Source organism: Microtus oregoni, unplaced genomic scaffold, assembly GCF_018167655.1.
Source record: "Microtus oregoni isolate MIOR12 unplaced genomic scaffold, Mior012 000025F_ref0000491, whole genome shotgun sequence".
In the NCBI taxonomy this organism is placed as follows: domain Eukaryota; kingdom Metazoa; phylum Chordata; class Mammalia; order Rodentia; family Cricetidae; genus Microtus; species Microtus oregoni.
This window is the reverse complement of record NW_024543084.1, coordinates 18846475-18873497: the sequence shown is the minus strand read 5'-3', so window position 1 is coordinate 18873497 and position 27023 is coordinate 18846475. Positions and strand designations below refer to the sequence as shown.

The window sequence follows — 27023 nt, the reverse complement described above, 5'->3', positions numbered from 1 at the left end:
CCTTCCCGGTGGGCAGCGGACGGAAGTACCGGCGCTTCCGCCAGGCGCTGGCTCTGGGTGCCGGAGGGACGCGCGGAGATGACGCAAGCAGTACCGGAAGCCGCTCCCCTGTGAGGCTGCGGACCTGGAGCAGCCGCCGCAGGTCCAGGTCTGTGTTCGCTATGGGCCGGGCCGGGCTGGGCAGGGATCCTGGACGCCGGCGGCGTTGCTGACCCGCTGCCTCGGCCTGTCTTCTCCCTCTCCCCGCAGGCGCCATGGCTGCGGAGCGGACCCGGCCGCTGCGACGCTCTGGTGGCCCGAGCGCGCCTAGTCGGTGTGAGCCCGGCGCGAGGTCCCGGGCCCCGGGGCGCTCGCTCAGGTCAGTGCCGCGCGGAACACGGCTCCGGGAGCAAGGGACCGAGGGAGCCACGAGCGGGCTGAGGGATTCGGAGTTCATTTTAAAAACAGGAAAATTAGATCTAAGTTCCTGCCTTCTGGTTCCTCGGTTTCTCTAGCTGCGAAATGAGTTAACACTGGTGCCCCAAGGCTACCAGTTTGATGAAAGATGAAGTGTGGACAGGTGGTTTGTAAAATACAGAACGTTGTAGAGCGTGTAGGAAGGCACCGTGCTTGTGGGTATGCTTTGAAAACAGGTGTGTATTTGGGATGCTACTTTTTAAAAAAGGCCGAAATAACTGTAATCATACAGTTATTTAGTAACAGTGACTGCATTTATTGAAGGCTTATAATGTGCCAGATACGCGCAGAACGCTTTAATCTATTTAATCCTCACAAACTCTTGTAGGTAAAGCAGTACCAGGCTACAGTTTACAAGTGAGGAAATGTGCTTGAAGTACATGAGATGATTGGTCCATGGTTACCCAACAAGTGAGATTTCAGAGCTCATGTTTTATAAACATTATTTGAAGTTTTTCAAAGAGGCTGTGACTCCACTAGTCCCAGCAGTCAGGCAGCTGAGGCCTGGGAACTGTGAACTGGAGAACAGCCTAGGCTGCATCTCAAAAGCCTGGCTCAGAAAACAGACAAGAAAATAAAAAGTTTTCTAAATCCCACAAGCAGTGAGAGGAAGAGAATTTTAAAATAGTGTATCCATTTGGTTTGAACCACAATGATGTGTGGTTAAAAGGGATCTCATCCCTATTCCTTGTCTTCCTAGTTCTCCCTGGAAGTAACCTGTTTAATCAGTTTCCTGAATATTCACAAAATATGCACACATTTTCAAAACATCTGATTCCTTTTTTTTTTTTCCTTTAGTTTCTTGAGACAGGGTCTCTCTGAATAGCTCTGGCTGTACTGGAACTCACTATGTAGACCAGGCTGGCCTCAGAGATCCTCCTGTCTCTGTCTCTGAGTGCTGTGATTAAAGTTGTGCACCACCATGCCTGGCCTGCCTCTGTGCTTAACTGGTTACTTGGTAGGAAAAGGGGGGCAAGGAGATAACCTTCTGAAAACAACAATATCTACCTTTAAAGATATCTACCTCTATTCTTTAAAGAAAAATTGTGTGTGTGTGTGTGTGTGCTTGAGTGGATGCGTGTGTGAGCAATATAGGCCAGAGAACAACTTTATGGTGTCTGCTCTCTCCTTCCAACTTTATGTGGCGTCTTTGTGTTTACTGCTGTGAAGAGACAACATAACAACTCTTATAAATAAAAATATTTAGTTGAGGGGGCTCAATTATGGTTTCAGAAATTTGGTCCGTTATGATGGGCATGGCGGGGTGCTGGCAGATGTGGTGCTGGAGTAGCTAGGAGTCCTACATCTTGGAGGCAACGGGAAGTCAACTGACTGTCACACTGAGGGAAGCTTGAGCAAAAAAGATCTTAAAGCCGGGCGGTGGTGGCGCACGCCTTTAATCCCAGCACTTGGGAGGCAGAGGCAGGCGATCTCTGTGAGTTCGAGACCAGCCTGGTCTACAGAGCTAGTTCCAGGACAGGCTCCAAAACCACAGAGAACCCTGTCTCAAACCCCCCCCCCCCCCCAAAAAAAAAAAAGATCTTAAAGACTGCACCCACAGTGACACACTTTCTCCAACAAGGTCACACCTTCTAATGGTGCCCCTCCCTTTGGGGGCCATTTTCTTTCAAACCAACACATGGCTTTTGGGGATCAGGTCATTAGGCTTTGCAGCAAGCACTTTTACCCACTGAGTTCTCATGGACTTATCTTTTACTCTTTACCTGCACAAGTTATGGCAGAGCAGATGGAGGGAAAACATATTCAAACTTTGCACCCACAATGCTTTGCCTGTAAAATGGAGGGTGAAGACTGGGTAACATTGAGCTGCTGCTTCCTATGTATCTCTGGGAGAGCCTCTCTACCTCTTGGGTCATAGTCTTTGCTAGTAAGGGCAGTAGTACTTACATTTTAAAGGATCCATGCTAAAAAATCAAATGTGGTATTCACAGTCACTGCTTTAGCCCTTAAGGCCAACATACACCAAACTCAGGCTCCCACCTCCCAATTTAGGAATGCGTTCTGATACTATACATTTTCAGAGCTTTGTGATTGTTTCTGTTGCCAGCTGGAGAATAAGTCAGATGTTTGCATTGAGAGGGGTGAGAGGAGCAAGATAGTGAGGGGTGTGTGTAGAGAGAAGCGAGCACCTAGGAAGCAGCACCTCAAGTCAGTAACTGCCTTTCTTTATGGAATTAGACGCCTGGGAAACTCAAGTGCTTGAGTTTTTCTTCGAGGTATGAAGAAACCTGTGATGAGACTATAGGACTGAAAGTGATGTTATGCTAGTAGGCCGTGTCCATTACAGCCTCAGCACTACTCAAAAGCATCCTGCCAGGCATTTATAGGACTGGACATGTCTTACCTCACTTCTGATTCTCACACTGCTGAAGTTGGGATAGCTTGTTTTACAAATGGAAGCTTAGACATTAGTTGAGTATTCCCATGATCACAAAAGAAGTGGTTGAATCAGCTAAAAAAAAATTGACTGGTCGGTCTAGCTCTTTCATTTATCCCAGCTTGCTTCTGTACCCAGTGGTCCTGACTCCACACTAACGGGAAAGACCATTCTGAAGTTGGCTATTCCACTGTTGGAAGGAATGCTGTTGAGTTGAGATCCCGTTTCCTGAGGCTTCCTCCTGAACCTTTGCTGCCAGTTTCTAGAGGCTCTAAGAACAAGTTCAGTTTAGACCTGTGGTTTTAAGAAAGTCCCTCTAAAATTGGTTGGTTCTTTTAGAAAAGTAAAAGTTGATGAGTTTTAGTATTATGCTCTGAACAATCAAATGATTTGAGACAGGCTTTGTGGCACACACCTGTCATTCTTGTCCTCAGCGGACAGGGGCTCAGTGAAAAAGAAACTGAAAATGCGATGTTCAATAGCTCAGGTGCCCACGGAAACAAATGCTATGTCTTGTGAATAATTATTCTTAAAAGTAGGATTCTGGATGTGTTACCGAGAGTTTATGCTAGGGATCAGACAGGAAGCTTATTTTTCGAGATGAGTTGATGACATCGTGTGAACTGTTTGTTCTTTCAGCAGATGAAGAACTGGGTCTCTCATATAAATGGGTGCATCCTTTAGTCCCAGACTCCTGACTTTGAGTAGTCTTCAGAAGCCCAAGCAGTTAGGCTAGAGAGAACTGATTGAAATGTTCTGTTGCTTCTACTAAGATGACTTTGTGTCTGACGTGGTCTTGCCAAATCAGGTGCTGGGAACTTGGTTTTTGCTCACTTTCCATGGCAGAGCTGGAAGAAAGCTGGCTTTGTATAGCTCTAATCTAGGTAACATGTCAGGAAAGAAATTTATTTTCTTCCAGATTGAACTTTTAAATTTTTTTTAATCAGATGGCAATCTTATAAATAATCAGAAGAATGCCCCCCCCCCAAAAAAAGCCGTGGCACTGTCTGAACATAATAAAAATCAAACTAAGTTCCCATGAACCTGTTACCCAATATTAACATCTATCAGTACAGAGCAAATCATTTTTATTGGCATTTTTTTCTCTTTCCATTAGTTTAATTCTCAATGTTAATTTTTATTTTTATTTACTTACCTTTTTTTCAAGATAAGATTTCCCTGTATGGCCCTGGCTGTCCTAGAACATACTTCATAGACCGGGCTGGCTTTGAGTCACAGAGATTGCCTGCCTCTGCCTCCTGAGTTTGGGAATTAAAGGACACACACACATTTAACCCTCATTATAAAGAATAAGTTGACACGCCTGTTGATGCTGAGCCTTTGTCCAGTTAGCCTTGGAAGGTTGATACTTTCTCAAAGGTAAAATGCTATAATCAGATACACATAGTATCTGGAGATCTTATGACCAAGTTAGGATTCTTAGGTTTTTTTTCTCCTCCTCCTCCTCCTCCTCCAGTGGCTCTTACAGTTCAGGCTAGGTTGAACTAACTACTTAGCCAAAGATAGCCTTGAACCTTCACTCACTTCTCCCAACCTCACCTTCTGTGTGCTGGATTACAGGCATGCCAGCAACTGTGCTGATCTTTTTGGTTTTTGGGGGGAGTGGATGGGGGTGGTTTTAGGCTTTTTGTTTGTTTGTTTTTATTTTTATTTTTTGGGTTTTTTGTTTATTTGTTTGTTTGTTTTTTAAGACAGGGTTTCTCTGTGTAGCCCTTGCTGTCCTGGAACTTACTCCTTAGACCAGGCTGGCCTTGAACTCAGAGATCTGCCTACCTCTGCTGGGATTAAAGGCACGGGCTAGCACTGCCCAGCTGCTATGCTGATCTTGAAAGCACGGGCCTCTATTCTGTTCTGCCATTTCACTAGCTTTGGAGCCACAGTGATTAACTTAGCTTCTTGTGCCTGTAGTTTCATTTGTAAAGTGAAGTCACATGTTTTCTGTGAGTGTCCAGATGATTATTTTTGGCTTTGTATATCTGAACTGTGGTATTGCTATATTGCCCAGGCTGGTCTCCAACTTCACGATCCTCTTAGGGTAGCCTCTGAGTGCTAGTATTATAGGCACATTCCACTATGCCTAGCACTATGGGAATTATTAATTTGCTTTTTCTTGTAGGCTGCAAGAGCCCTCATGGCTCTCTAAGGAACATGATAGAGACTTGTGACTAGCTTATGTAAGGCTTCTAAAAGCAAACTGTACAGCCTTTAGTAGTCCATGTTCTATAGACAGTGCTGTAAGGGGGATGGCACACCAAAATGCAAAGCTTACTACACGTTTATTTTTCTTCTTCACATCTTTTTGCTTCAACATCTACTGTAAAACTAAGCCATTAGTTTTGTAATTTTGGGTGGCAGATCAGGTTGTGCCCAGCATAACTAATGCATAGGTCACAGCTCCATAGATTTGCTTTGTGTATGTCAGTTACATCCTGATGCTGTTCTTGTGACTTTATTTCCCAAATAGAGTTTATTTAGTAAGGAGTCTGGTGAGGAAGCAATTTTGTGATGGATTGGATGGCGGGTTGTGTGCAGAGTAGAAGACACTCTTATGAATGTTCTGTACATCTTTATGGGGACAATGCATGTGGCATGTATTAGACTTTACAATATTCTGTCTGTGTGCAAGTCTGCAGGCCAGAAGAGGGCACCAGACCTCTTTACAGATGGTTGTGAGTGTATTAGACTTTAAAAGGAGCAAGTCACACACTGACATAAGTTCCTCTGACATATTTACTATATCACGATTTGTTAAAATGTTTTCTTAGATGCATTTCCTTTTGTGTGCATGAAAACATTCAGTGTAGTTTATTAACTGTGAAGTAACTAAGCATAAAATTGTAATGCATTTTTACACTAATTTTTAATACTTCGTTTATTAGCAGTCTTGCTTGGCCAGTCCTTTTGAACAGAACTAATACAATATTTTGATGTGCCACAGGTAAATATTTCCATAACCTTATGGAGAGAAAGGACTTTGAGACATGGCTTGATAACATTTCTGTTACATTTCTTTCTCTGACGGACTTGCAGAAAAATGAAACTCTGGACCACCTGATTAGTCTGAGTGGGGCAGTCCAGCTCAGGCACCTCTCCAATAACCTGGAGACCCTCCTCAAGCGGGACTTCCTCAAACTCCTTCCCCTGGAGCTCAGTTTTTATTTGTTAAAATGGCTCGATCCTCAGACTTTACTCACATGCTGCCTGGTCTCTAAGCAGTGGAATAAGGTGATAAGTGCCTGCACAGAGGTGTGGCAGACTGCCTGTAAGAATTTGGGCTGGCAGATAGATGATTCTGTTCAGGACGCATTGCACTGGAAGAAGGTTTACTTGAAGGCTATCTTGAGGATGAAGCAGCTGGAGGACCACGAAGCCTTTGAGACCTCATCATTAATTGGACACAGTGCCAGAGTGTATGCACTTTATTACAGAGATGGACTTCTCTGCACAGGTAAGGACCTGGGCGAGTCGCCGGGGAGGGGAAGCAGTGTTCCTTCTCTCTACCAACTTACAAGAACTGATCCTTGTAAGCTCCCTCTTGAGAAGATCCAGCGTTGCCTATACGGGATATTTGTCACACACATTCCTCTGGGGAAGAGTCATTTTTCTAAGGGTTTGTGACAAAAGCTTCAGATAGTCTTTTTTTTTTTACCCCCCAAGACAAGGTTTTTCTGTGTAGACCTGGCTGTCCTGGAACTTGCTCTGTAGACCAGGCTGGCCTCAAACTCGCTGAGATCCGCCTGCCTTTGCCTTCCAAGTGCTGGGATTAAAGGCGTGCTCCACCGCTGCCCGGCCAGATATTTTTTTAAGTATAGTGTGAATCAGAAAGGTGTAGGTTACTTCTTACACTTTTCCTCTGTGTTTGTTAATTTTGTTTCTTATTTTATCATTTAAACACTCTTTTTACATTTAGCAAGAACATTTTGGGTTGATTATTTAACCTGTGTTTATTTCTTTGCTTTTAAAATGATGGGAAGAGACAAATTCCTTCCTTGGTCTAAAGTCCTGTAATCCTAAGAATTGAATGCTGAAAGTCTGGACATAGAAGCAGAGACAGCTGGATGTTTTTTAAACTAGGCATTTAAGTGACTGTTCGACACACCGTTCTGTACAGTCCACAAAGAATGATCTATCATAGCCGTACTTTCAGTTTTGAATGGGTTTATTGTCTGTTAGAGGCTAAATAGCAATCAGTAGAACAACCATCAGACTGAGCACTTCAGACATCTAGCAGAGATGACTGGGAGAGCAAACACAAGATAACACTATCAAGTTGGGGGCTTACAAACCTCCAGCAGAAATCAACTGGTGAAGTCAGCCAGCTCCACCACCACCCCCAGGCAGACAGCTGACTTTACCAAGTGAAGGAGTCCAATTAAATAGTAGCAGGTGATGTCATCAGATTGGGTGCTGACAGCATTCCTAAGAAACTAACTGGGGAGGTTGAGATAGTCCTTTATATTCCCAGTAGAGTCTTCTCTTCTCAGACAAGCTTCCCTGACTGAACACCTGTGTTACCATGCCACTGCAGGCATTTTTATATTATGGGACAAACAGTAGTAATCTTGGTTGGAAATAGTGTACCTTCTAGCTTTTTTGAAGGATCTGGTGTTTTTATTTTTATTTATTTTTTTAAATATTCATTTATTATGTATTAAATATTCTGTCTTTGTGTATGCTGCAGGCCAGAAAAGGGCACCAAACCCCATTACAGATGGTTGTGAGCCACCATGTGGTTGCTGGGAATTGAACTCAGGACCTTTGGAAGAGCAGGCAATGCTCTTAACCTCTGAGCCATCTCTCCAGCCCCCGATGTGGTGTTTTTAAAACCCTTAGCTAGCTGCTTCCTGTTTTTTTCTTCTCCCAATTACAGAGCCAGGGTCAACTTGTTCTTGGACAAAGTGCCCTGGAAAACACTTGAAATACATCTGCTGGATGTCATAGTTGCTTTTCTTTGGCTGTGATCAGACGCTATGGCCAAATCACTTTATAAGAGAAAGCATTTAATTTGGGGTTTATGAATCCAAAGTCCATGACAGTGGCCATGAGCACAGCAGCAGGGAGGTAGGAAGGAATGGTTCTAGAGCAGCAGCTAAGAATATGAAGCAGAGAAAGCTAAGAATGGCATGGGCATTCGAGGCCTCAAAGCTCACCCCCAATGACTTAATTCTTCCAACAAGACCACACCTAAGCCAGACGTGGTCACTCGGGAGGAAGAGTTAGGTGGATTTCTGTGAGTTTGAGGCCAGACTGGTCTACAAGAGCAAGTGCCAGGATAGTTTCCAAAACGACACAAAGAAACCCTGTCTCAAAAAACTAAAAAGGACCACACCTAATTCTTCCCAAACAATGCCACCAACTGGGGACCAAATATTCAATCATATGGGCTTATGGGGGCCATTCTCATTCAAACTGCCACACTGGAGTATGAGACATGAGAGCCCTCACAGAGTGTACTTTTAACAAGCTTAAAGCACATGACAATGTACCTATATAATATACATTATATATACAACTGTTAAAGTTTTAAATTTTATGTTACTGTAGAATTATAATGGATGTTTGTTTCTACAAATGGCTCTGATGTGTGTCCACATTTAGGCAATGTAATTCCTTCTTGGCTGTGTGTGGAGTGGTTCTAGGAGTTTTTTGTTTGTTCTTAGATTTATTTATATGAGTCTTCTGTCTGCATGTATGTCTGCACACCAGAAGAGGGTATCAGATCTCACGGGATTAAAATTATAGACAGGTGGGTGCTGAGAATTGAACTCAGGATCTCTAGAAGTCAATGCTCTTAACAACTGAGCCATCTTTTAAGTCCCCCCAATTTTTTTTAATTATGTATTTATGCATGTGTCTGAGTTTGGGTTTGTACACATTAAGTTCATGTTCCATCAGAGGCAAGAAGTGGGCACCAGGTTCCCATTTGTGAGCTTCTTGACATGGGACTGGGAACCAAACTAGGGTCCTCTGCAAGAGCCTGTCTTCAGCCCAGTTCTGGTTCTTACCAGCAGTCTTAATGCCTGTTTGCTTACATCATGTACACTGTGTACAGATAACCATATTAACTGTTCAATCCAGAACATTTTTTAACAAATATTCCTGGAGTGCCAAAACTATATAATTTTCACTTTTGATAAGTTCCTTTGTGTAAATATATCATGTAGCTGTTTCCATGTTGGTATATATTCAGGTTTTTGTTTCATGACTTCGTTTGCATCCCCTTCCCCTTGTAACAGAGGCTGGAGTAGAATTACCAGTTCCACAAGCGTGACTGATCTCTGCTTACTGTCTGCACGTGTGCTGAATTGCTGCTGTGCCCACAGCAGGTGAAATAATCTGCTTATTAGTTAAGAAGTAACCTCTCAAGATTATTTTTAAATTGCATTTCTATATAAAGCACATATTTTCCCATGTGGTAACTTAGTCTCTGAAATGCCAGGCACCTTTTCAGTTTAATTAGTCATTTGATTGTGGTATGTCATGGTTTGGCTTGTCACCCTGAACTTGCTTTATGCTATTTTCCCTGTAAGTCTGATTATTGGAACATTATCATCCATTTTCCTGTGCTTTGATGTCCTTTGTAGTTGTAATACTTTCCAGTTGTATAAAGGCTGTAGCCTTTTTTTTTTTTAATTAAGATGTGGTATGGAAGCCTGGCAGTGTGGTGCACACCTTTAATCCCAGCACTTGGGAGGCAAAAGTAGATGCATCTTTGTGAGTTCAAGGCCAATCTGGTCTACAGAGTAAGTTCCAGGACAGGCTCCAGAGAAACCCTGTCTTGAAGAAGAAAAAAAAAGGCTATGGTATTGACTTAAGTATATTAAGTATACTTAAATACTGGCAGTGGGCTCATTGTCTTCACAATCCCATTTCTTTCTTTTTTGGTTTTTTGAGACATGATCTCTCTGAGTACCCCTGGCTGTCTGGAACTTACTATGTCGACCAGATTGGCCTCAAACTCACAGAGATCTCCCTGCCTTTCTTTTTCTTATTTTAGAGTGTTTTGCCTGTGTGTGTCTATGCACCATGTGCATGCTTGGTAGAGGCCAGAAGAGAGCATTGATTCCCCTGGAACTAGAGTTATTGATAGTTTGTAAGCCACCATCTGGGTGCTGCGAATAGATCTCATGTTCTCTGCAAGAACGGCCAATGCTAACTGATAAGCCATCTCAAGCCTTGACTCTTAACTTTAAAAAATGTTACTCTGTGAGTGTGAGTGTGAGTGTGCATGCATGCATGTGCTATTTTTAAGCTAGGTCTTGATTTTTTAGCCTATGCTGTCCTGAAGCTTAGTACATAATATAGCTAGCCTCCAACTTGTAGCAATATTCTTTCTGAGTTTGGGGATTACTGGCATTCACAATAATACTCCTCTTCATCATTTCTTTTCATGCAGTATAAGTTCAGTTATGGGCTGGGGAGATGGTGAGCGGTCAAAACACTTACCATGCAAGTAGAAAGACTGGACTTGGGATTCCCAGAACCCATGGAGATACCAGATGTGTGTGGCAGCCCACTGTGATTCCAGCTTCCTGAGCAGAGACAGGGAATCCCTGAGGCACGCTGGTTGTATTAGCTAGTCATATGGTAAGCCCTAGGTTTGACTGAGAGACTCTGCCTCATAAGGAATAAAGATGGGGAGTGATAGAGAAAGATTCTGGACATTGTCCCAAGCTCTCCACATGCAAACATACATACACATACACACTCATACATGTAAGAAAGAGGAGGAAAAAACTCATTTATTTGTTGAAAAAATAAATGGGAAGTAATCCTCAAGTCCTCTAGCTACTTGTTAATATTTGTTAGTGGACCCAAATCTGTATGTTTGTTTGTTTTCAGTGCTGGCGACTAGAAATCCAGGGTCTGTGCGTGCTAGGCCTGTATTCCACCACTAAGCCATGTTCAGCTCCCAAACCCTGTAGTTTAAGATTAGTTTTTAGGGGCTAGAGAGATGGCTTAAAGGTTAAGAACACAGACTACTTTTGCAGAGGTCTGGAGTTCAATCCCCAGCAACCAATCACATGGTGGTAGCTCACAACCATCTATAATGAGATCTGGTACCCTCTTCTGACCTGCAGACATAACATGCAGACAGAATACTGCATACATAATAAATAAATAAATAAATAAATAAATCTTTTTTTTTTTTTAAAAAATGGGGGACTTGAGAGATGGCTCAGTGGTTAAAAAAAAGATTGGTTTCTAAATGGGTATATATTATTTTTATTATAATTCATCAGTTTTGCATTTAAAAATTACATCATGCTTTTGAAATTGATCTAAAGTGTTAGTTGAAATTTCTAATGGCAGCATGTTTGAGACTTCACAGGTAAGAGAAATAAGTTAAAGAATTATAGATGTGTTTCTGTTATTGTGTCTCTTTTTAAGAATTATTATTTTTGCCAGGAGGTGGTGGCACATGCCTGTAATCCCAGCACTCAAGAGGCAGAGGCAGGCAATCTGTGAGTTCAAGACCAGTGTGGTCTACAGAGCAGGTTCCAGGACAGCCAGGGGTACTCAGAGAAACGTTGTCTTGAAAACAAATAAACAGAAAGGGCTTGTTTGGTATGTCCCAGGCATACCAAGTCAGACCAAAAGTAAAAAATAAATTTTTATGTTTGTGTATGGGGGGAAACCTGGGGAGGCCAAAAATAGGTATCAGATCCCCTGAGCTCCCTGTCCCACCCCTCACTTCCTTATTTGTTTCTTTTTAAAAATATTTTATTCATTTATTATGTATATAGTTTTCTGCCTGCAGGCCAAGGCACCAGATCTCATTGATGGTTGTGAGCCACCACGTGGTTGCTGGGAATTGAACTCAGAACCTCTGTAGCCCATAATTTGTTTCTCAAAAACTTTAATTTTCACTTGGGTGAATAGTGGGATCCTGAACTTGGCAGTGAGATAGCATTACCAAAGAGAGTAATGGCCAGTGCTAACGATTGGCCTGGTCTGCAGGGAGATGATTCTCCCTCTTAGTTTATTTCTGAAATGATGAGAGAAGAACTTAGTGTACTTTGCGACATCAACAGACAACAATGTGAGAGCCACGTGGGAGAAGCAGGGCCGTTCCTCTGCTCAGAGGGTACACACGCTCCATCAGGAAGATGACTTAATGTAGGTGAAAGTCTCCTGAGGACTGTGCCAAGTCGCAGTGCCTGCCCTTCCAGAGAGCAGTTTCTGCTCACTGCAGTTTGTTTCTGCCATGTAGGATTCACTGGTCATTTCTGACTTTGCAAGAGAAGCTTCAAGTCTAGATTTTTGTGAAATGTGCTTATTACTTTTCAGTATTAATCTTTATCTGGATTTTAGAATATTGTGGCTAGGTCATGTTCAGTCTGCGGTAACCTCTGGATTGAGTGAGAAAACCACCAAGCCAGCTCCCCAGCCCTTAAAATGGGAAATGCCAAAATTAAAAGACTTGGAATGTAAAAGAACAAAGTGTGTCCTTTTGATACCTTGTTACATGTTAAAGTATTAACACTTTTGACAAACAGAATTAAATAAAATACACTTCATTTTTTAAGTAACCATTGGAAACAAAATTATATGCTGTTTCTATTGGGCATATTGTTGCTGACCTCTGCTTCTCAAGTGTTACTGATGGTGGAGAATTGCCTGACAACCCTTTTAATTCCACATCTCTAAACTAGAATGCTTTCCTGTTTGTGTGAGGTTTGTCTTTGTATGCTCATTTCTTAATTTTCTGTGGTGTTGGGGTAGAACTCATAACCTTGCACCTCTACCACTGAGCTGTGTTCTTAGTGCACTGTGTATTCCAATAATGATCCCTTGGTGATATTAAAAGTCTCCATCCTAGGGGGCTGGAGAGATGGCTCAGAGTTGAAGAGCACTGGCTGCTCTTCCAGAGGTCCTGAGTTCAATTCCCAGCAAGTCTCCATCCAGAAGTGTCCATCACAAACCACCAGCAAACCCTGCCTCTCATTTTCTAGAGAGGAAAACAGAGACCTAAATAGCTAGCTGACAGTAAGGCAGCTTTCATTTCTGTGTCCTTGGAGTCTGTCCACATGGAAGTCTTGCCCACAGTCTTTTAATGTGTAGAGTGTATGTTTATGCCACATGTGTGCTTAGTGCCCTCAGAAGTCAGATAAAGGTGTCAAATCCCCTGGAACTGGAGTTACAGATGGTTGTGAGCCACCATGTGGGCGATGGGAATTGAACCCAAGTCCTTTGCAAGGATAGTATTTGCTCTGAACCTTGGAGCCATCTCTCCAGCCCATGGGGGTGGGGGATTTTGTGGCTGGTTTTGTTTAAACATTTTTTTTTTTTGCCACTGAACTGTATTGTCAGCCCATTAGTGGTATTTTTACAATGAAAAATTATGCTGGGTTGTCAGCACAAACCCTGATGTCAGGACGGATGCTTCAGTGGTTAAGAGCACTGATGGCTGCTTGTTTAAACATTTTTCAGCTTTTGAAAATCAACTTGTTGGAGCTTTCCTAGAATACAATGTCCTAGTCAAAATAACTGTATTTAGTGTTTCTCAAAATGTCGTTTGTTGAGCCTCTAAAAGTAAAGTTTGAGACAAAATTTAATGATTAGAATTGCAGACTTAATAAAAACTCAGTCCTGAATTACCATCATGATTAGTATAACTTTTCCTCAGAGGCTATGCTGTGTCCCATGTGACTTGGGGCTGGGAGCCCTGAAGAAAGAAAACACACACAGTGAAGCTGGGATCGGGTGGGGTTCTCCAACCACAGTAACCCAGAACCTCGGTGTGTTAATTAGGTACAGCACAATGGGAGGGTTCCTTGGTCTCAGTAGGAGTAGTAGGCAGCCAGTCTCTGACTGTAAACAGCTGGGAGGAGGAAGCTGCAGTTCTAGTCTTTTTTTACACATTGGTCAGTCGTTTGTAAACACTCATACTTCCAAGGACAGCTTTGCCATCCCTTTTAGCCTGTTTAACCATTTTGCCAATTTACCATGGGCCAACTGGTCTTGGAGTTGACAGACCTTACATATTCATTCAGAAGTTTACACACTCAGGGCTTCCTCCACTCTTCCCTCCAGATTTAAGCTGTCTGTGAGTTGATATGAATGTTTGAGGGTGATTTATCCCTAGTGTTCATTGAAGTTCCTTGACATCTTTCGAGATGGCTCAAGAAATTACCAACTAGCTCGTGTAAAAGCTACCTACTGACCTGAGGCTCACCTGTGCTTTCCTAGTCAGCAGTCCTTATTTATTCAGGATCGTTGGGCAGTGAGTAGACAGGCATTCAAGTGTAAACATGCAACCATAGGTAAGACAAACACTAAAGTCAATCTGAAAGCTCTGCTAGCCAGAGAAAGAAAATGTTGCAAATATAAGCATAAAGAGGTGACTTAGTCTAATATCCTACAGCCCAGAAGATTATGGGAAAAGATAAGCTTGCTTGTTGCGGGAGGTCCTTCCGCAACACCTGCTTTCTGTCCTAGTATATTTAATGCCATTTTGAAGCCCAACAAACACATTATTCTGTCTATGCTTTGGTTTTCTTAGCCTTAAAGCAGAAGAAGCACTCCAGAGGGGACTGTCCTTCTTTAAGGTGTCTAGGTCACACTAACCTTCCTGGTTTTTCTCTTCAAGGGTCAGATGACTTGTCTGCAAAGCTGTGGGATGTAAGCACAGGACAGTGTGTTTACGGCATCCAGACCCACACTTGTGCAGCTGTGAAGTTCGATGAACAGAAGCTTGTGACAGGCTCCTTTGACAACACCGTGGCCTGCTGGGAATGGAGTTCTGGAGCCAGGACACAGCATTTCCGGGGACACACGGGGGCGGGTGGGTTCTTCTTTTTTGAGGGTCTTTACAATTACTTTACCCATGCCTATTAAGATCAAGAGTCAAATACTTTAAGTTTTTTTTTTTCTTGCTTGCTTTAACCTGTGGTTTTCTCTTTTTTACTACTGCAGCAATTTCGCTACATTTGGAATGATTTCCACAATTTTGCTTTTTCTAAGCCTTCAGAACTCTTTTATGACCCTATGTACTAGGAATAGTTGTCCTTCTCTCCCAGATTATTTCTCTTTCTGCACAGTTGCTTACATTTGCTTTTAGTGGATTCCATCCTACACACCCAAATATTCTGTTTATTTATTCAAAACTGAAAACCTCTTGGGTAGTTTACAGATTATATCTACACAGAGTACATCCAGTTAGTACTTGGCTGCTAAGTGAGTAAAACAAGCAACATCCTGGGACTAACATGAAAGAAATTTCTGTTCTGGAATGTCCTATTTACACACATAGTCATAGTGACTACCTTACCTCCTACCTACTCTAAGCTCCATAGGTCAGTGATTCGGCTTATCTTGTTTACTTTGATAGCCTAAGTTCCTTATGTTGTACGTGGTGCTAATATTTCTTTGAACCTAGCTCTTCTACTAAACAACTCCCTTCAACTATCCTTATATATTTTTAAAAAATTTTAATCCACTCATTTGTTTTAGAAGTCGATGGTCTATAGCTCGGTGTGATGGCACACACCTTTAAGAGGCAGGCAGATCTCTGTGTGTTTTGGGCCAGTCAGGGCTACACAGTGAAACACTGTCTCAAAAAACAAACAAACAAACAAACAAGAAGTCTAGTTTAATATGGATCCCATCCATTAAACAGAGTGATACACAGCATAAGGATACCACAGCTTCTAGAGATTTCATGCCTTACCAGTTTTGGAGGTCCTGCTCTAAAAATGTTCTGCTATTTCTTGACACTGCTGTGGCTGTTAATCCATGCCTTTCTTGTCCCCTCTGCCTGGAGTGTTGCTTATTTTCTTAATAAGCTATATGCATTCTTCTTGTCCCATCTCCAATAGTTCTTCTTCTGAAGTCCTCTGATTGCTCTGCTAGAGTAGTCATCATCTCCAGTGTTGCTCTAGCAAGAGGTAACCTCTTGAAAAAAAACAACTTGTCTCTCAGTTTCTGAAAGGAAGGGCCAGTGTCTTTATCCGTAGGTTACCAATGTCCTTTTGAGTTTAGTAGACATTTAAAAACAAATACTGAAGCTGGGTGATAGTGGTGCACGCCTTTAATCCCAGCACTCAGGAGGCAGAGGCAGGCGGGTCTGGCCAGCCTGGTCTACAGAGTGAGTTCCAGGACTGGCTCCACTGCTACTGAGAAACGCTGTCTTGAAAAAAAAAAAATACTGAAAATACTGAATGAAAATTCACTGCATGTCCTGAACTAACGTAGTTGCTAGGTGTACAACTTGAAGAAATTTAGAAACTGTTGACCAAGTCTGACCTTTGAGATCCTTGTTTCTCTCTGTCCTGGCCTTTTTGGAGCCCAAGTGTTCTGTAGCTTATTTTCTTCACACTGCAGGTTTTTTTGGTTTTTGTTTGTTTGTTTGTTTGTTTGTTTAAAGATTTACCTTTTTATTATAGAGAGTTCTACCTGCATGTATGCCTGCAATGCAGACCAGAAGAGAGTACCAGAACACATGGATGGTTGTAAGCCACAAAGTGGTTGCTGGGAATTGAACTCATGACCTCCAGAAGAACAGCCAGTGCTCTTAACCTTTGAGCCATCTCTCTACTCACCACACTGTGGATCTTAAAAGGGCTGCCTGTGCTGATGTTTTCCTATAAACCCTAAAAAGGGTTGCCATCATTTCCATCACACTGAAGCTGACACAAACAGAAGAGAGTATGTTAGTTGCAGGCTTTCTCATCCTTAGGATAAACTATAATAATAATAACAGTTTTGAAATAGATTTTCTTTGTATCATAAAGCTGCTGGTTGAATAGCTCAATTCTTAATGTGCCCTGGTTAGGAAGTTACCTATTTGGAGAGCTAGGAGAAGAAATGTTATTGTTTTTACAAAGATCCCTTGACAGTGAAGTGTTTTCACTCTGACTGTGTTGTGTGCACTAGTGTTCAGTGTGGACTACAGTGATGAACTGGATATTCTGGTGAGTGGCTCTGCGGACTTCGCTGTGAAAGTATGGGCTTTATCTGCTGGGACATGCTTGAACACACTCACTGGACATACTGAATGGGTCACCAAGGTAGGAAGACCAGGGGATGTCCTTTGTATCTGGCTCCTCACTGGTGGGGAATGGAGGATGATAGACCTTGCATATATTGTAGATGAATCATAGCAGAATAAATGCACTCACAGAGCATGGTGGTTAAGATACCTTCTTGATTCAGAACTGTAATTTTCATTTTGAAAAGTGTTAAGATAGTAGTAGCACACACCTTTAATCTCAGCACTCAGGGGGCACAGGCAGGCAGATCTTTGAGTTTGCGGCCAGCCTAATTTACATAGAGAGTTTCAGAACAGCCAGGGCAACACGGAGAAAGCCTGTCTCAAACACCATCCCCAACCAAAAAAAGTGCAGTGCTTATAAAATGTGAGATAGGGAGGAGCTGGGTGTTGCTCAGTGGTAGAACCATGTACAAGATCCTATGATCAGCACCATTATGACAAAAATATAAGGAGAATAAAAGAAGAAAAATGAGTCTTTTAACAGAATATTGTGTTCTCATTTTCAAAACTAAATTGTTTCAAATGCAATATTAATGGTATACTTGTTGTGCAGACACACATTTCTTGAGCTTATTATACTCTTTTCCAAGAGGCTGAGGATGTAGGAGTAAACAAAATAAACAAACCTTGGTCCAATCTGATGGATTTTAATGTAATAGAAATGGTACTATCAGAGGTTAAGAGCATTGCCTGCTCTTCCAAAGGTCCTAAGTTCAATTCCCAGCAACCACATGGTGGCTCACAACCATCTGTAATGAGGTCTGGTGCCCTCTTCTGACCTTCAGGTATACACTCAGAATATTGAATACATAATAAATAAATATTTTTTAAAAAAGAAATGGTTAAAGCCGGGCGGTGGTGGCGCACGCCTTTAATCCCAGCACTCGGGAGGCAGAGGCAGGCAGATCTCTGTGAGTTCGACAGGCTCCAAAACCACAGAGAAACCCTGTCTCGAAAAACCAAAAAAAAAAAAAAAAAAAAAAAAAATGGTTACTATGTAGCAAATTCACAAAAAGTGCTGTTTAATTGCAAACTAGTTCTGTGAAGGAGAAGTGTAGTGCAGTGTAAGAAAGTCTAGGGAGTAATTAGGAAAAGCTTTTTGAGACAGACCAAAAGGTGGCTACGCGATAGCTGTGGAAAGAGCAGGGTATGGTTTACATATGCATGTGCTCAGGGACAGGAAAGCACGGGAAGGCCAGTTCAGCCATGCTGTAGAGGCCAGAGCTGGCCTCACGAAGAGGTTGTGGGCCAGAGTAAGGTAGGTAGATACCAGAAGTGTATTGAGAAAGCTATTGAAAGTTATGATTTAAGGTCTGCTGTGATTTATGTATGAGAAACAATTTGAATGTGGAAAGCTGATAGATTAGAGATACATACACATGGCTACAAGATGCCTAGTTGGGTTTAGTCTAAGCAAAAGATGCAATGGCTTGGATTTGTGTGGCAATGCATGAAGGATCTATCTTTAATATAAAGTCACCTACAGTTATTCATTGTAGGTTAGAAAGAAGAGAGATTCAGAAATGCCTGCCAGGTTTTAGATTGGGTGGGCAATCTAAAAATTTTCCCTGAATAGGTAAAAGTAAAGATAGGGAAGTTTGTGAGAAGATAGGTAACACCAGACACACTCACTTATCAAACAGGAAAGTTCTATGTCTTAAGCAACCCTAGCAGGTGTGGGCTCAGGATGATGCCTATGATGTGGGCAAGTTCCTCCTCCCGTTATGACTTGGACTCTGTCATTTGCTAAATTCTTATGCACATTAGACAGATGTTGGGGCAGCACTGAGCAGAGGTGCCTGATGTATGCTAACAGATCTTCAGGTCTCACTGCTCCTATATCTCAGGCTTCTGAATGGTTATGCTGATCTATTTAAAGATTCCTAGGACCTAACAATAGCAGGTGACCCCAAGTCCTATAGAACTTTACTATTATTTGTATGGTTCTATTTCATCTTCACTGCCATTTATATGAAGTAAGGTCATGGGTATTTTATCTCCTATCTTAAAAATGAGTAACTGAGAAACAGTAAGTCTGGTATATCACATTGATTGGTAGCATGCTCATTTAGCATGTAGGAGGCTCTGGGTTCAGTCTCCAGCACTAAGGAACAGCACACGGGCTGCTCTGTTTTCTCCAGGGCCATGGTTAGCAGATCTCTGTGACAGATTGCAGGGTCTTAGTCTGAGCCTGGTGCTTTTCCTTTGTGGTGCACATGCTTCTGAAAAGAGACCATGTCTGTCTACATCTGTGTTCAGTTCATGTTCCTTGTTTATTTGTTTTTTTTTTTAAGAACTGAGTTGTTTTAGGTAGCCCTGTCTGACATGGACTCACTATATAGACCATGCTGGCCTTGTTTTCACAGAGACCTGCATGTGCTGGGATTAAGGGCATGCACTACCACACTTGGCTCCTTACGTTTAGGTTACCTGTGGGGTGTGTGTGCATATTAACAGCAGTAATAATAAAGAGAATGCAGTATCGAGGGTCAAATTGGAGCCTTGTGTATGATAGGCATGCAATTCACCACTGAGCTACATCCCAAATGTGCACTTTATAATTTTAAAAATTAATCCTAATGTTAGCACTTCCAAATTTAAAAAAATAAGAGTAACTGCTTCCAACACTAGACACTGAGATACAGCCAGTAACAGAATCTTGTTGTAGTACAAATGTCAAGAATTAACCTAATAATGAGTTCCACATCATATTTTCTAGCATAGCATATCAAGCTCATTTTTTTTATTTTAAAGATTTATTTATTTATTATGTATACAGTGTTCTGCCTGCATGTGTTCCTGCAGGCCAGAAGTTGGCACCAGACTTATTACAAGTGGTTGTGAACCACCATGTAGTTGCTGGGAACTGAACTCATGACCTCTGGAAGAACAGTCAGAGCTCTTAACCACTGAGCCACTTCTCCAGCCCCTCAAGCTCATTTTCATATTTTAATTTAAAAACAGTATAAAACTAGCATAGGAACAGAGTGGTAAGTTCTCTGTATAATACAGATGCTTATGCTTATAGGTGGTTTTGCAGAAGTGTAAAGTCAAGTCTGTCTTGCACAGCCCTGGAGACTACATCCTCTTAAGTGCAGACAAATATGAGATTAAGGTAAGTCTTTTCCCTCTGTAATTTATCTCACCAAAGGGGGGAAAAATAGCATATAAGGAAAACTAAAAAGGTATGACAAAAGCTAGGCATGGTGACACACACCTTGAGTCACAGCACTGGGAAGGCAGAGGCAGGCGGATCTCTGGATCTCTGTGAGTTCAAGGCCAGCCTGGTCTACAGAGTTCCAGGTCAGCCAGGGCTACACAGAGACTCCCTGTCTTGAGGATGGGGAGTGGGGGGGATCCCTGGAACTTGCTAGCTTGCTAAAGTTCTGTGAGAGACCTTATCTCAAAAATAAGGTGTAAAGTGATTGAGAATGACACCAGCATCAACCCCTGGCTTCCGCATGAACTCAACCGTGTTACGCACACTGATGAGTGTACACACAAAGGAGAAAGCACTAAAAATTGTTTTCCACATACTTAGTGGTTTTTGTTTGATTTTGTATTTTGAGAGGCTCAGTCATGTAACCCAGACTGACCTCAAACTTGCAATCCTGCCTCAGCACTCTAAGCACTAAGACTTTTCTCTTAAGGCTCCTACCTTCCTCAGTTCTTAGATCTAAACTACAAAAAGAAACATTGATTTATTTCACAATTTACCAAGTATTTACAAGACACATGTTTTTTGAGACAGGGTATCTGTGTAGCCCTGACTGTCCAGGTACTTACTATGTAGACCAGGCTGGCCTCGAACTCAGAGACCTGCCTGCCTCTGTTTCCTGAGTATTGGGATTAAAGGTGAGCATCACCACTGCCCAGCTGACACTCCATTTCCTTGCATTTTTAAACCACCTTTGTGGTAGGCATTATCTTCATTCAGAGAGGTTAACTATTTGACCTAAAATCACAGAAAATCAGGACTTAAACTTGTGACTCTTGACTAAAACTGGAGTCTTAACCCTGCATTTTCTTTGTGTCTGTTAGTGGGGCCATTTTTTCTTTTCCATGTTATATAAACACTAGCTTTTCTTTATTCATATGATGAATCATCTTCCCTTTTTTTCCTTTTTTGGTAGATTTGGCCAATTGGGAGAGAAATCAACTGTAAGTGCTTAAAGACCTTGTCCGTCTCTGAGGATAGAAGTATCTGTCTGCAGCCAAGACTTCATTTTGATGGAAAATACATTGTCTGCAGTTCAGCGCTTGGTCTATACCAGTGGGACTTTGCCAGTTATGATATTCTCAGGTAATGTTTCTTTGGTCCATGTGCTGTGCCTCTGAAATCTATACAGTTCAGTGGTGTAAAGAGAATATCTGAGTGTGCGCGTCAGTGTCTTCTTTTGGAAAGTACCACATCAGTTAGCAGCGGGGTTGTATATACTGCATTCAGGCAAATATTTTAGAAGCACGTGAAAAAGTGTCATATGCTGAGATCTAAAGATCAAGGTTATAATCCCTCCCTTACTCTGAATCATGAGCCCCTTCTTCCCTTTCAGGAATCAAAACCTTATTCTGGAAAAATGGGAGATATAGATGAGAAGACCTTTCCAACCTCCTTCAGGTCTAATATTTTAAGTTCGACTTAATCATCAGTTGAACTTATGCACTGTTATTTGGTCCTGACTCCCAGTGGAGTCAGTCAGTAAGTGGTCTTCTGTTGACTAGTGACTAGGTAAACTAGATTTTCTTACTTCCAAAGACATAAGAGTTTCAATGGCAATTTTGTGCCCCACTGAATATTGTTGACCCCTTCCTAGGAACTGGAAGGGTTTTTTGGGGTTTTGTTTTGTTTTTTAAAGGTTTATTTATATATTTTATATATATAGTGTTCTGTCTGCATGTATGCCTGCAGGCCAGAAGAGGGCACTAACTCTCATTACAGATGGTGGTGAGCCACCATGTGGTTGCTGGAAATTGAACTCAGGACCTCTGGAAGAGCAGCCAGTGCTCTTAACCACCAAGCCATCTCTCCAACTCTAGAACTGGAAGTTTATGTTGACATCTTTGGGTGCTGTATGATAAATTGGAGAATTTACTTTGATTTAAAAAAAAGTCTTGAACTTAGGCACCAAAGTCTTAGGCTCTTTGGCACCTCTCATGCCAAAGATCTGTTATTCTCTCCTATGGTCTGTGTGGTTTTTGCCTAAATTTCTCAATTCTGTGCCTCAGGTTTTTTATTTGTAAATGAACCTAGTACAGGAGCTGAAAATCTTTATTATTAATAACTCAGAAACCCTTCATTAAGAAGGACTGTTTGAATTTGTCTAGTCTCTTGGATTGCACACCTATTAATAATTCAGTTAGTACTGTGTAGCATAGTTCAGGAAACAATAGAATAAAAAATGGAATAGAAAAGACTGAACACTGTCGTCATTGTTTCTATTATGACAAATACAGTCAAGGTCAGCTTATACAGGATATTATTCTTTCTAGTCCCCTAGTATGACTTTGATGAGCTCTGGCTCCCTGGTCTCAGCTGCAGCCTCATTTGCATCTGAGTCAGAATTCAGGTTTCAGACTGTCAGATTCACTTCCTGGGTAATCATGCTTTGAGAAGAGGATAAAAGCAGCCTAAAAGTGTAAGGGTCTATATTCTACATCTCCTAGCCCAGCATTCATCCAACCACAGCTCTGTTATCCAGATAGCAGGCATAAGCCAAGGGCACCAAAACTGAGAAGGAAACTGAAAGAAATTGAGCCATAGGTGTTGTAATCTTGTAACTTGAGAGGTGTAGCAGGAGAATCTGGAGTTCAGAGTAATCCTGAGCTAAATAGTGAAGTTGAAGGTCAGCTATATGAATACTTGCTCAAAAAAAAACAAAAAATCCGTGAGATCAGAGTGAGTAAAGGTTACTACCAAGCTGACGATGTGAGTTTGATTCCCAGAACCCCAAAGGTGGAAGGAAGTTGTCCTCTGACCTAGACACACACACACACACACACACACACGCACACACGCATGCATGCACGCACGCACTATTGTTTCAGTGCTTCCTACCCAGAATCCTGAAAGAAAGTTCTATTGATGTTCTAGAGTTTGGGCATACTAGCTTTAAGTAATGAACCTGAATGATTGTTTGCTAGTAGGAAGTGCTAGGTTTAAAGTTGAAAGCAGACATTCTGTCTCTGCCTTTTTCTACCTCCAAACACAAATAAAGAAAACCTTTTGAAATCCCAGCACAAATCCTGCAGCCATGGTTCCTAGAACCTTTCTAGTTTTGAAGCTAACAAAACAAACAAACAAAAAGAACACAAATAGCAGCATGCTGTGCACTTTAGGTGGAGAATGGCTGTGATGTTGAACAGCCCAGGACCCAAACTGCCAGTAGGGATTCCTGTTTGCACATCTGAAGAGGTCAGAATTGGGCCCTGCATCAGCATGGCAAGTCCTGTATTCTACTCTTCAACACTGTATTTTAATCTTGGAAACTACCTCTTCACAACCTAGTTTCTACAGACATCCTGCTTTGAATTGATGGTGCTGGGATTACCACCACCCACCCCGCTTCCTTTTGAATATGAATTTTCTACTTTTTTGTTCTTTGTGCCTCGGCTTTATAACAAATAAAGGCATTTATTGAACACTTACCTGTGAGTCAGGCATTCTGAAGTACACAGGGAAGCAGCAGAAACATTAAACCAAAGTCATGGAAATAACTGACCAAGAAGAGGGAAGACCAACATTCAATAGCCAATTACAGGGCTTGGTAGCTCAGTGGTAGACATCTGTCTAGTTTGTCTGAGGCTTTGGGGGCTTAATTCCCAATACCATAAAACAAACTAATAAGATACAATTTTTTCTTTCATTTTTTATTATACACAAAAATGTCATTGACCAGATGGAGTGTTTAGCTTAACTAGATATATGCTATTCTTGAATATTCCGTTTGTTTTTTTTTTTTTCTCCCATTTTCAGCCCAGGTTATAGTCCATGCTCTGGTCTAGTTTTCACACCAAGGACCAGCAGTTTTTGACTATTTTCCTACTCTCATAGAATATTATCCTGGTAGGTTTTTTTTTCCGTCCTGTTCCCCCCCCCCGCCTCTCCCCGCCCTCCACACACACACACATACACACACACACACCAACAAGGTTTCTCTGTGTAGCCTTGGCTGTTGTAGAACTCACTCTGTAGATCAGCTTGGTCTTGAACTCAGAGATCTTCCTCCCTGTGCCTGGGATTAAAGGCATCCACCACCATTCCCGGTTCACAGTTTCCTTTTTATGAAAAAAATCTTACTAGCTCTAAAGTTGCTTAGTTGTTTGATCTACAGCAGAGTTGACTTCTGTTTCATGATTCTGAACTCTCCTCCTTGTAGGGTCATCAAGACACCTGAGGTAGCAAACTTAGCCTTGCTTGGCTTTGGAGATGTCTTTGCCCTGCTGTTTGACAACCACTACCTGTACATCATGGATTTGAGGACAGAGAGCCTAATTAGCCGCTGGCCTCTGCCGGAGTACAGAAAATCAAAGAGAGGCTCCAGCTTCCTGGCAGGCGAAGCATCCTGGCTGAATGGACTGGATGGGCACAATGACACGGGCTTAGTTTTTGCCACCAGCATGCCTGACCACAGTATTCACCTGGTCTTGTGGAAGGAGCACGGCTGACACCTAGAGCTACCACCGCTGACTGACTTTGGGTGCCAAGGCTGCGGGTTTTGGGTGCAACGTCTGTGGCAGCCTACTGCATGAACCAAAGTTCTCACCTAAAGGTATCATCGCGCAGTGCACAATCACTTTTATCTCTGTTCGCCAGGGCTGGGGCGGGAGGGCTTGTCTTACTGACACACGCAGCATGCTAATGAGGTACACAGTGACTTACTTCATTTGTACTTAGTTACATTGGTCAGTATAAGAGGTTGCATTTTTGGGTTTATCTTTCTGAGTGGAATATGGAGTAAAGACAGTTAAATGATTCATTAACCTGCTAAATGATTGCCTATGAAATCACATGGAGTCTGTTATTAAAGCTTTCTCCCATACCCTTTGTTTGAAATTGAAGCAAAGGTGCTATGATATTGTTAGGCTTGAATTTTACAAGAGCCCTTGTTAAAAGACCCGAGTCCTGTGACATTCATTAACTTTCTACTAAGCCCTGTTCTACAAAATGTCTTCTAGTGCAGATCCGAGTCTGCTGATTGACAGCTTCAGCCTCATTGTAAACCACAGTTCTTGGCAGAGGTAGGATTGGCTATTGTTAAGAGATATGAGAGTTTTCTGAACTCTTCATTTACATGTGGAGAAAGCTGGTCTGCTCCTAGCTGGTGGCACAGAGATAAACTGGGGTAGTAAGAGCTTGGAGCTGGAAGATTATGTCAGTCATGTGCTTTCTTTAGCCCAGTTTCCTGAGGTGTGTGGTCAGGTGTTCAGCTAAGATTCCTCCCAGGCTTAAATATACACATGTACACACATGAATAAGCATATGTACATGTGCATAAATGTATATACATGTACACACATAAACATCTATTTTGAGATAGAACTATACTAGAGGGGCTGGAGAGGGATGACTGAGCAGTTAAGAGCACTGGCTGTGCCAGGCAGCAATGATGCATATCTTTAATTCCAGCACTTGGGAGGCAGAGACCTCTATAAGTTCAAGGCCAGTCTGGTCTATAAGAGCTATTTCCAGGGCAGCCAGGGCTGTTACACAGAGAAACCCTGTCAGCACCCACATGGAAGCTCACAGCTGTCTAGCTCCACAGTTCTAGTCACAGCTTTAGTTCCAAGGGGTCTGACACCTCATGCATGCAGACAAAACACCAATGCACAAGAAGAAGAAAATAAAGGTTGACAGCACAAAGAGATGAATCTGATAAAACTATTTCCAGAACAGGGGAGGAAAAAAAGTTACTAGATACCCCCCTCCCAAATTCCTAGTCAACCACTAAGAGAGAATTCTAACTTCTGTATAGGCTGGAGAAGTGACTCAAGGGTTAAGGGCACATGCTGCTCTTGCAGAGTTCCATTTCCAGCACCATGTGTCAGGCTGCTTACAACTGCCTGTAACTTCAGCTCCAGAGAGATCGAATGCTAATGCCTCTGGCCTCTGAAGGCATACACACACACATACAGTAGATATAAGTGAATTCCAGGATAGCCAGGGCTACACAGAGAAATCTTGTTTCGATAAACCAAAATAAAATAAAAAGCACACAACAGGAACTAGAGTGGCTTAGCAATTAAAAGAGCTTAATACTCTTGCAAAAGACTCAGGTTTGATTCCCAGCACCCACATCAGATAGCTCATACCACCTACAAAACCAGTGCGCACACACACACAGTGCACATAAATTCACATAGTACACAAACATAAATATTAACAAATATCTTTCCAAAAATTAAGTTCCACTCTCTTACCACAATAAAATAAAGTACATCACTATTACAATGGAAGCAGGAGAATCATACCAGCTTGGGCTACATGATATTCTGTATCCAAAGGAAAAAAAAGTGCTGGTGAGATCGCACAGCACTTGAGATTGTACAGATCTGAGTTCAGTTCCCATCACCCACATCTGACAACTCACCTGTTTGTAACTCTAGCTCCAGAATGCTCTGGTGCCTCTGGCCTCCAAAGGCACCATGTGCACATATTCCCCCCTCGCCCTCCCCCACAAATTAAAAATAAATTTTATGGGCTGGAGAGATGGCTCCAGAAGTTGAGAGCACTGACTGCTCTTCCAGAGTTGGGTTCAATTTCTAGCACCCACATGGCAGCTCACAACTGTCTGTAACTTCAAGATCTAACACCCCCACAGAGACATACATGCAGGCAAAAGAGCAATGTACATAAAATAAAAATAAATAGGGCCAGGTGGTGGTGATGCACACCTTTAATCCCAGGACTCACAAGGCAGAGGCCAGTTTGGTCTACAGAGCTAGTTCTAAGACAGCTAAGGCTGTTACACATAGAAACCTTGTCTCGAAAAACCAAAAGATAGACAGACAGAGAGACAGATAGGCATGGTAGTTTAGGTTGCAACATTTAAAAGGGGAATCAAGAGGATCAGGAGTTGGAGGTCATCCTCAGGTACTTGGTGGTCTTTAAGATTTCTTTTCTGCAGGCAGTGGTGGTGCACACCTGTAAACCTA

General features: G+C 42.1%; 1 protein-coding gene across 3 annotated transcripts; it reads left to right on the top strand.

Annotated features, from left to right (window-relative positions):
* Positions 1–69: 69 nt before the first annotated feature.
* Fbxw2 (F-box and WD repeat domain containing 2) lies at positions 70–24847 on the top strand. 3 transcript variants are annotated; one of them, XM_041674828.1, is made up of 8 exons: positions 70–148; positions 250–358; positions 5814–6323; positions 14469–14663; positions 16754–16887; positions 19900–19986; positions 21005–21174; positions 24248–24847. In XM_041674828.1, exons 3-8 carry the CDS (start codon positions 5834–5836, stop codon positions 24534–24536), a joined length of 1365 nt encoding a protein of 454 aa, XP_041530762.1. In that variant the 5' UTR covers positions 70–148; positions 250–358; positions 5814–5833; the 3' UTR covers positions 24537–24847. The 3 variants fall into 3 exon arrangements, with proteins under 3 accessions (XP_041530762.1, XP_041530763.1, XP_041530761.1); XM_041674829.1 differs by lacking the exon at positions 70–148 and having other exon boundaries at positions 155–358; XM_041674827.1 differs by lacking the exons at positions 70–148; positions 250–358 and adding an exon at positions 424–632.
* Positions 24848–27023: the final 2176 nt, after the last annotated feature.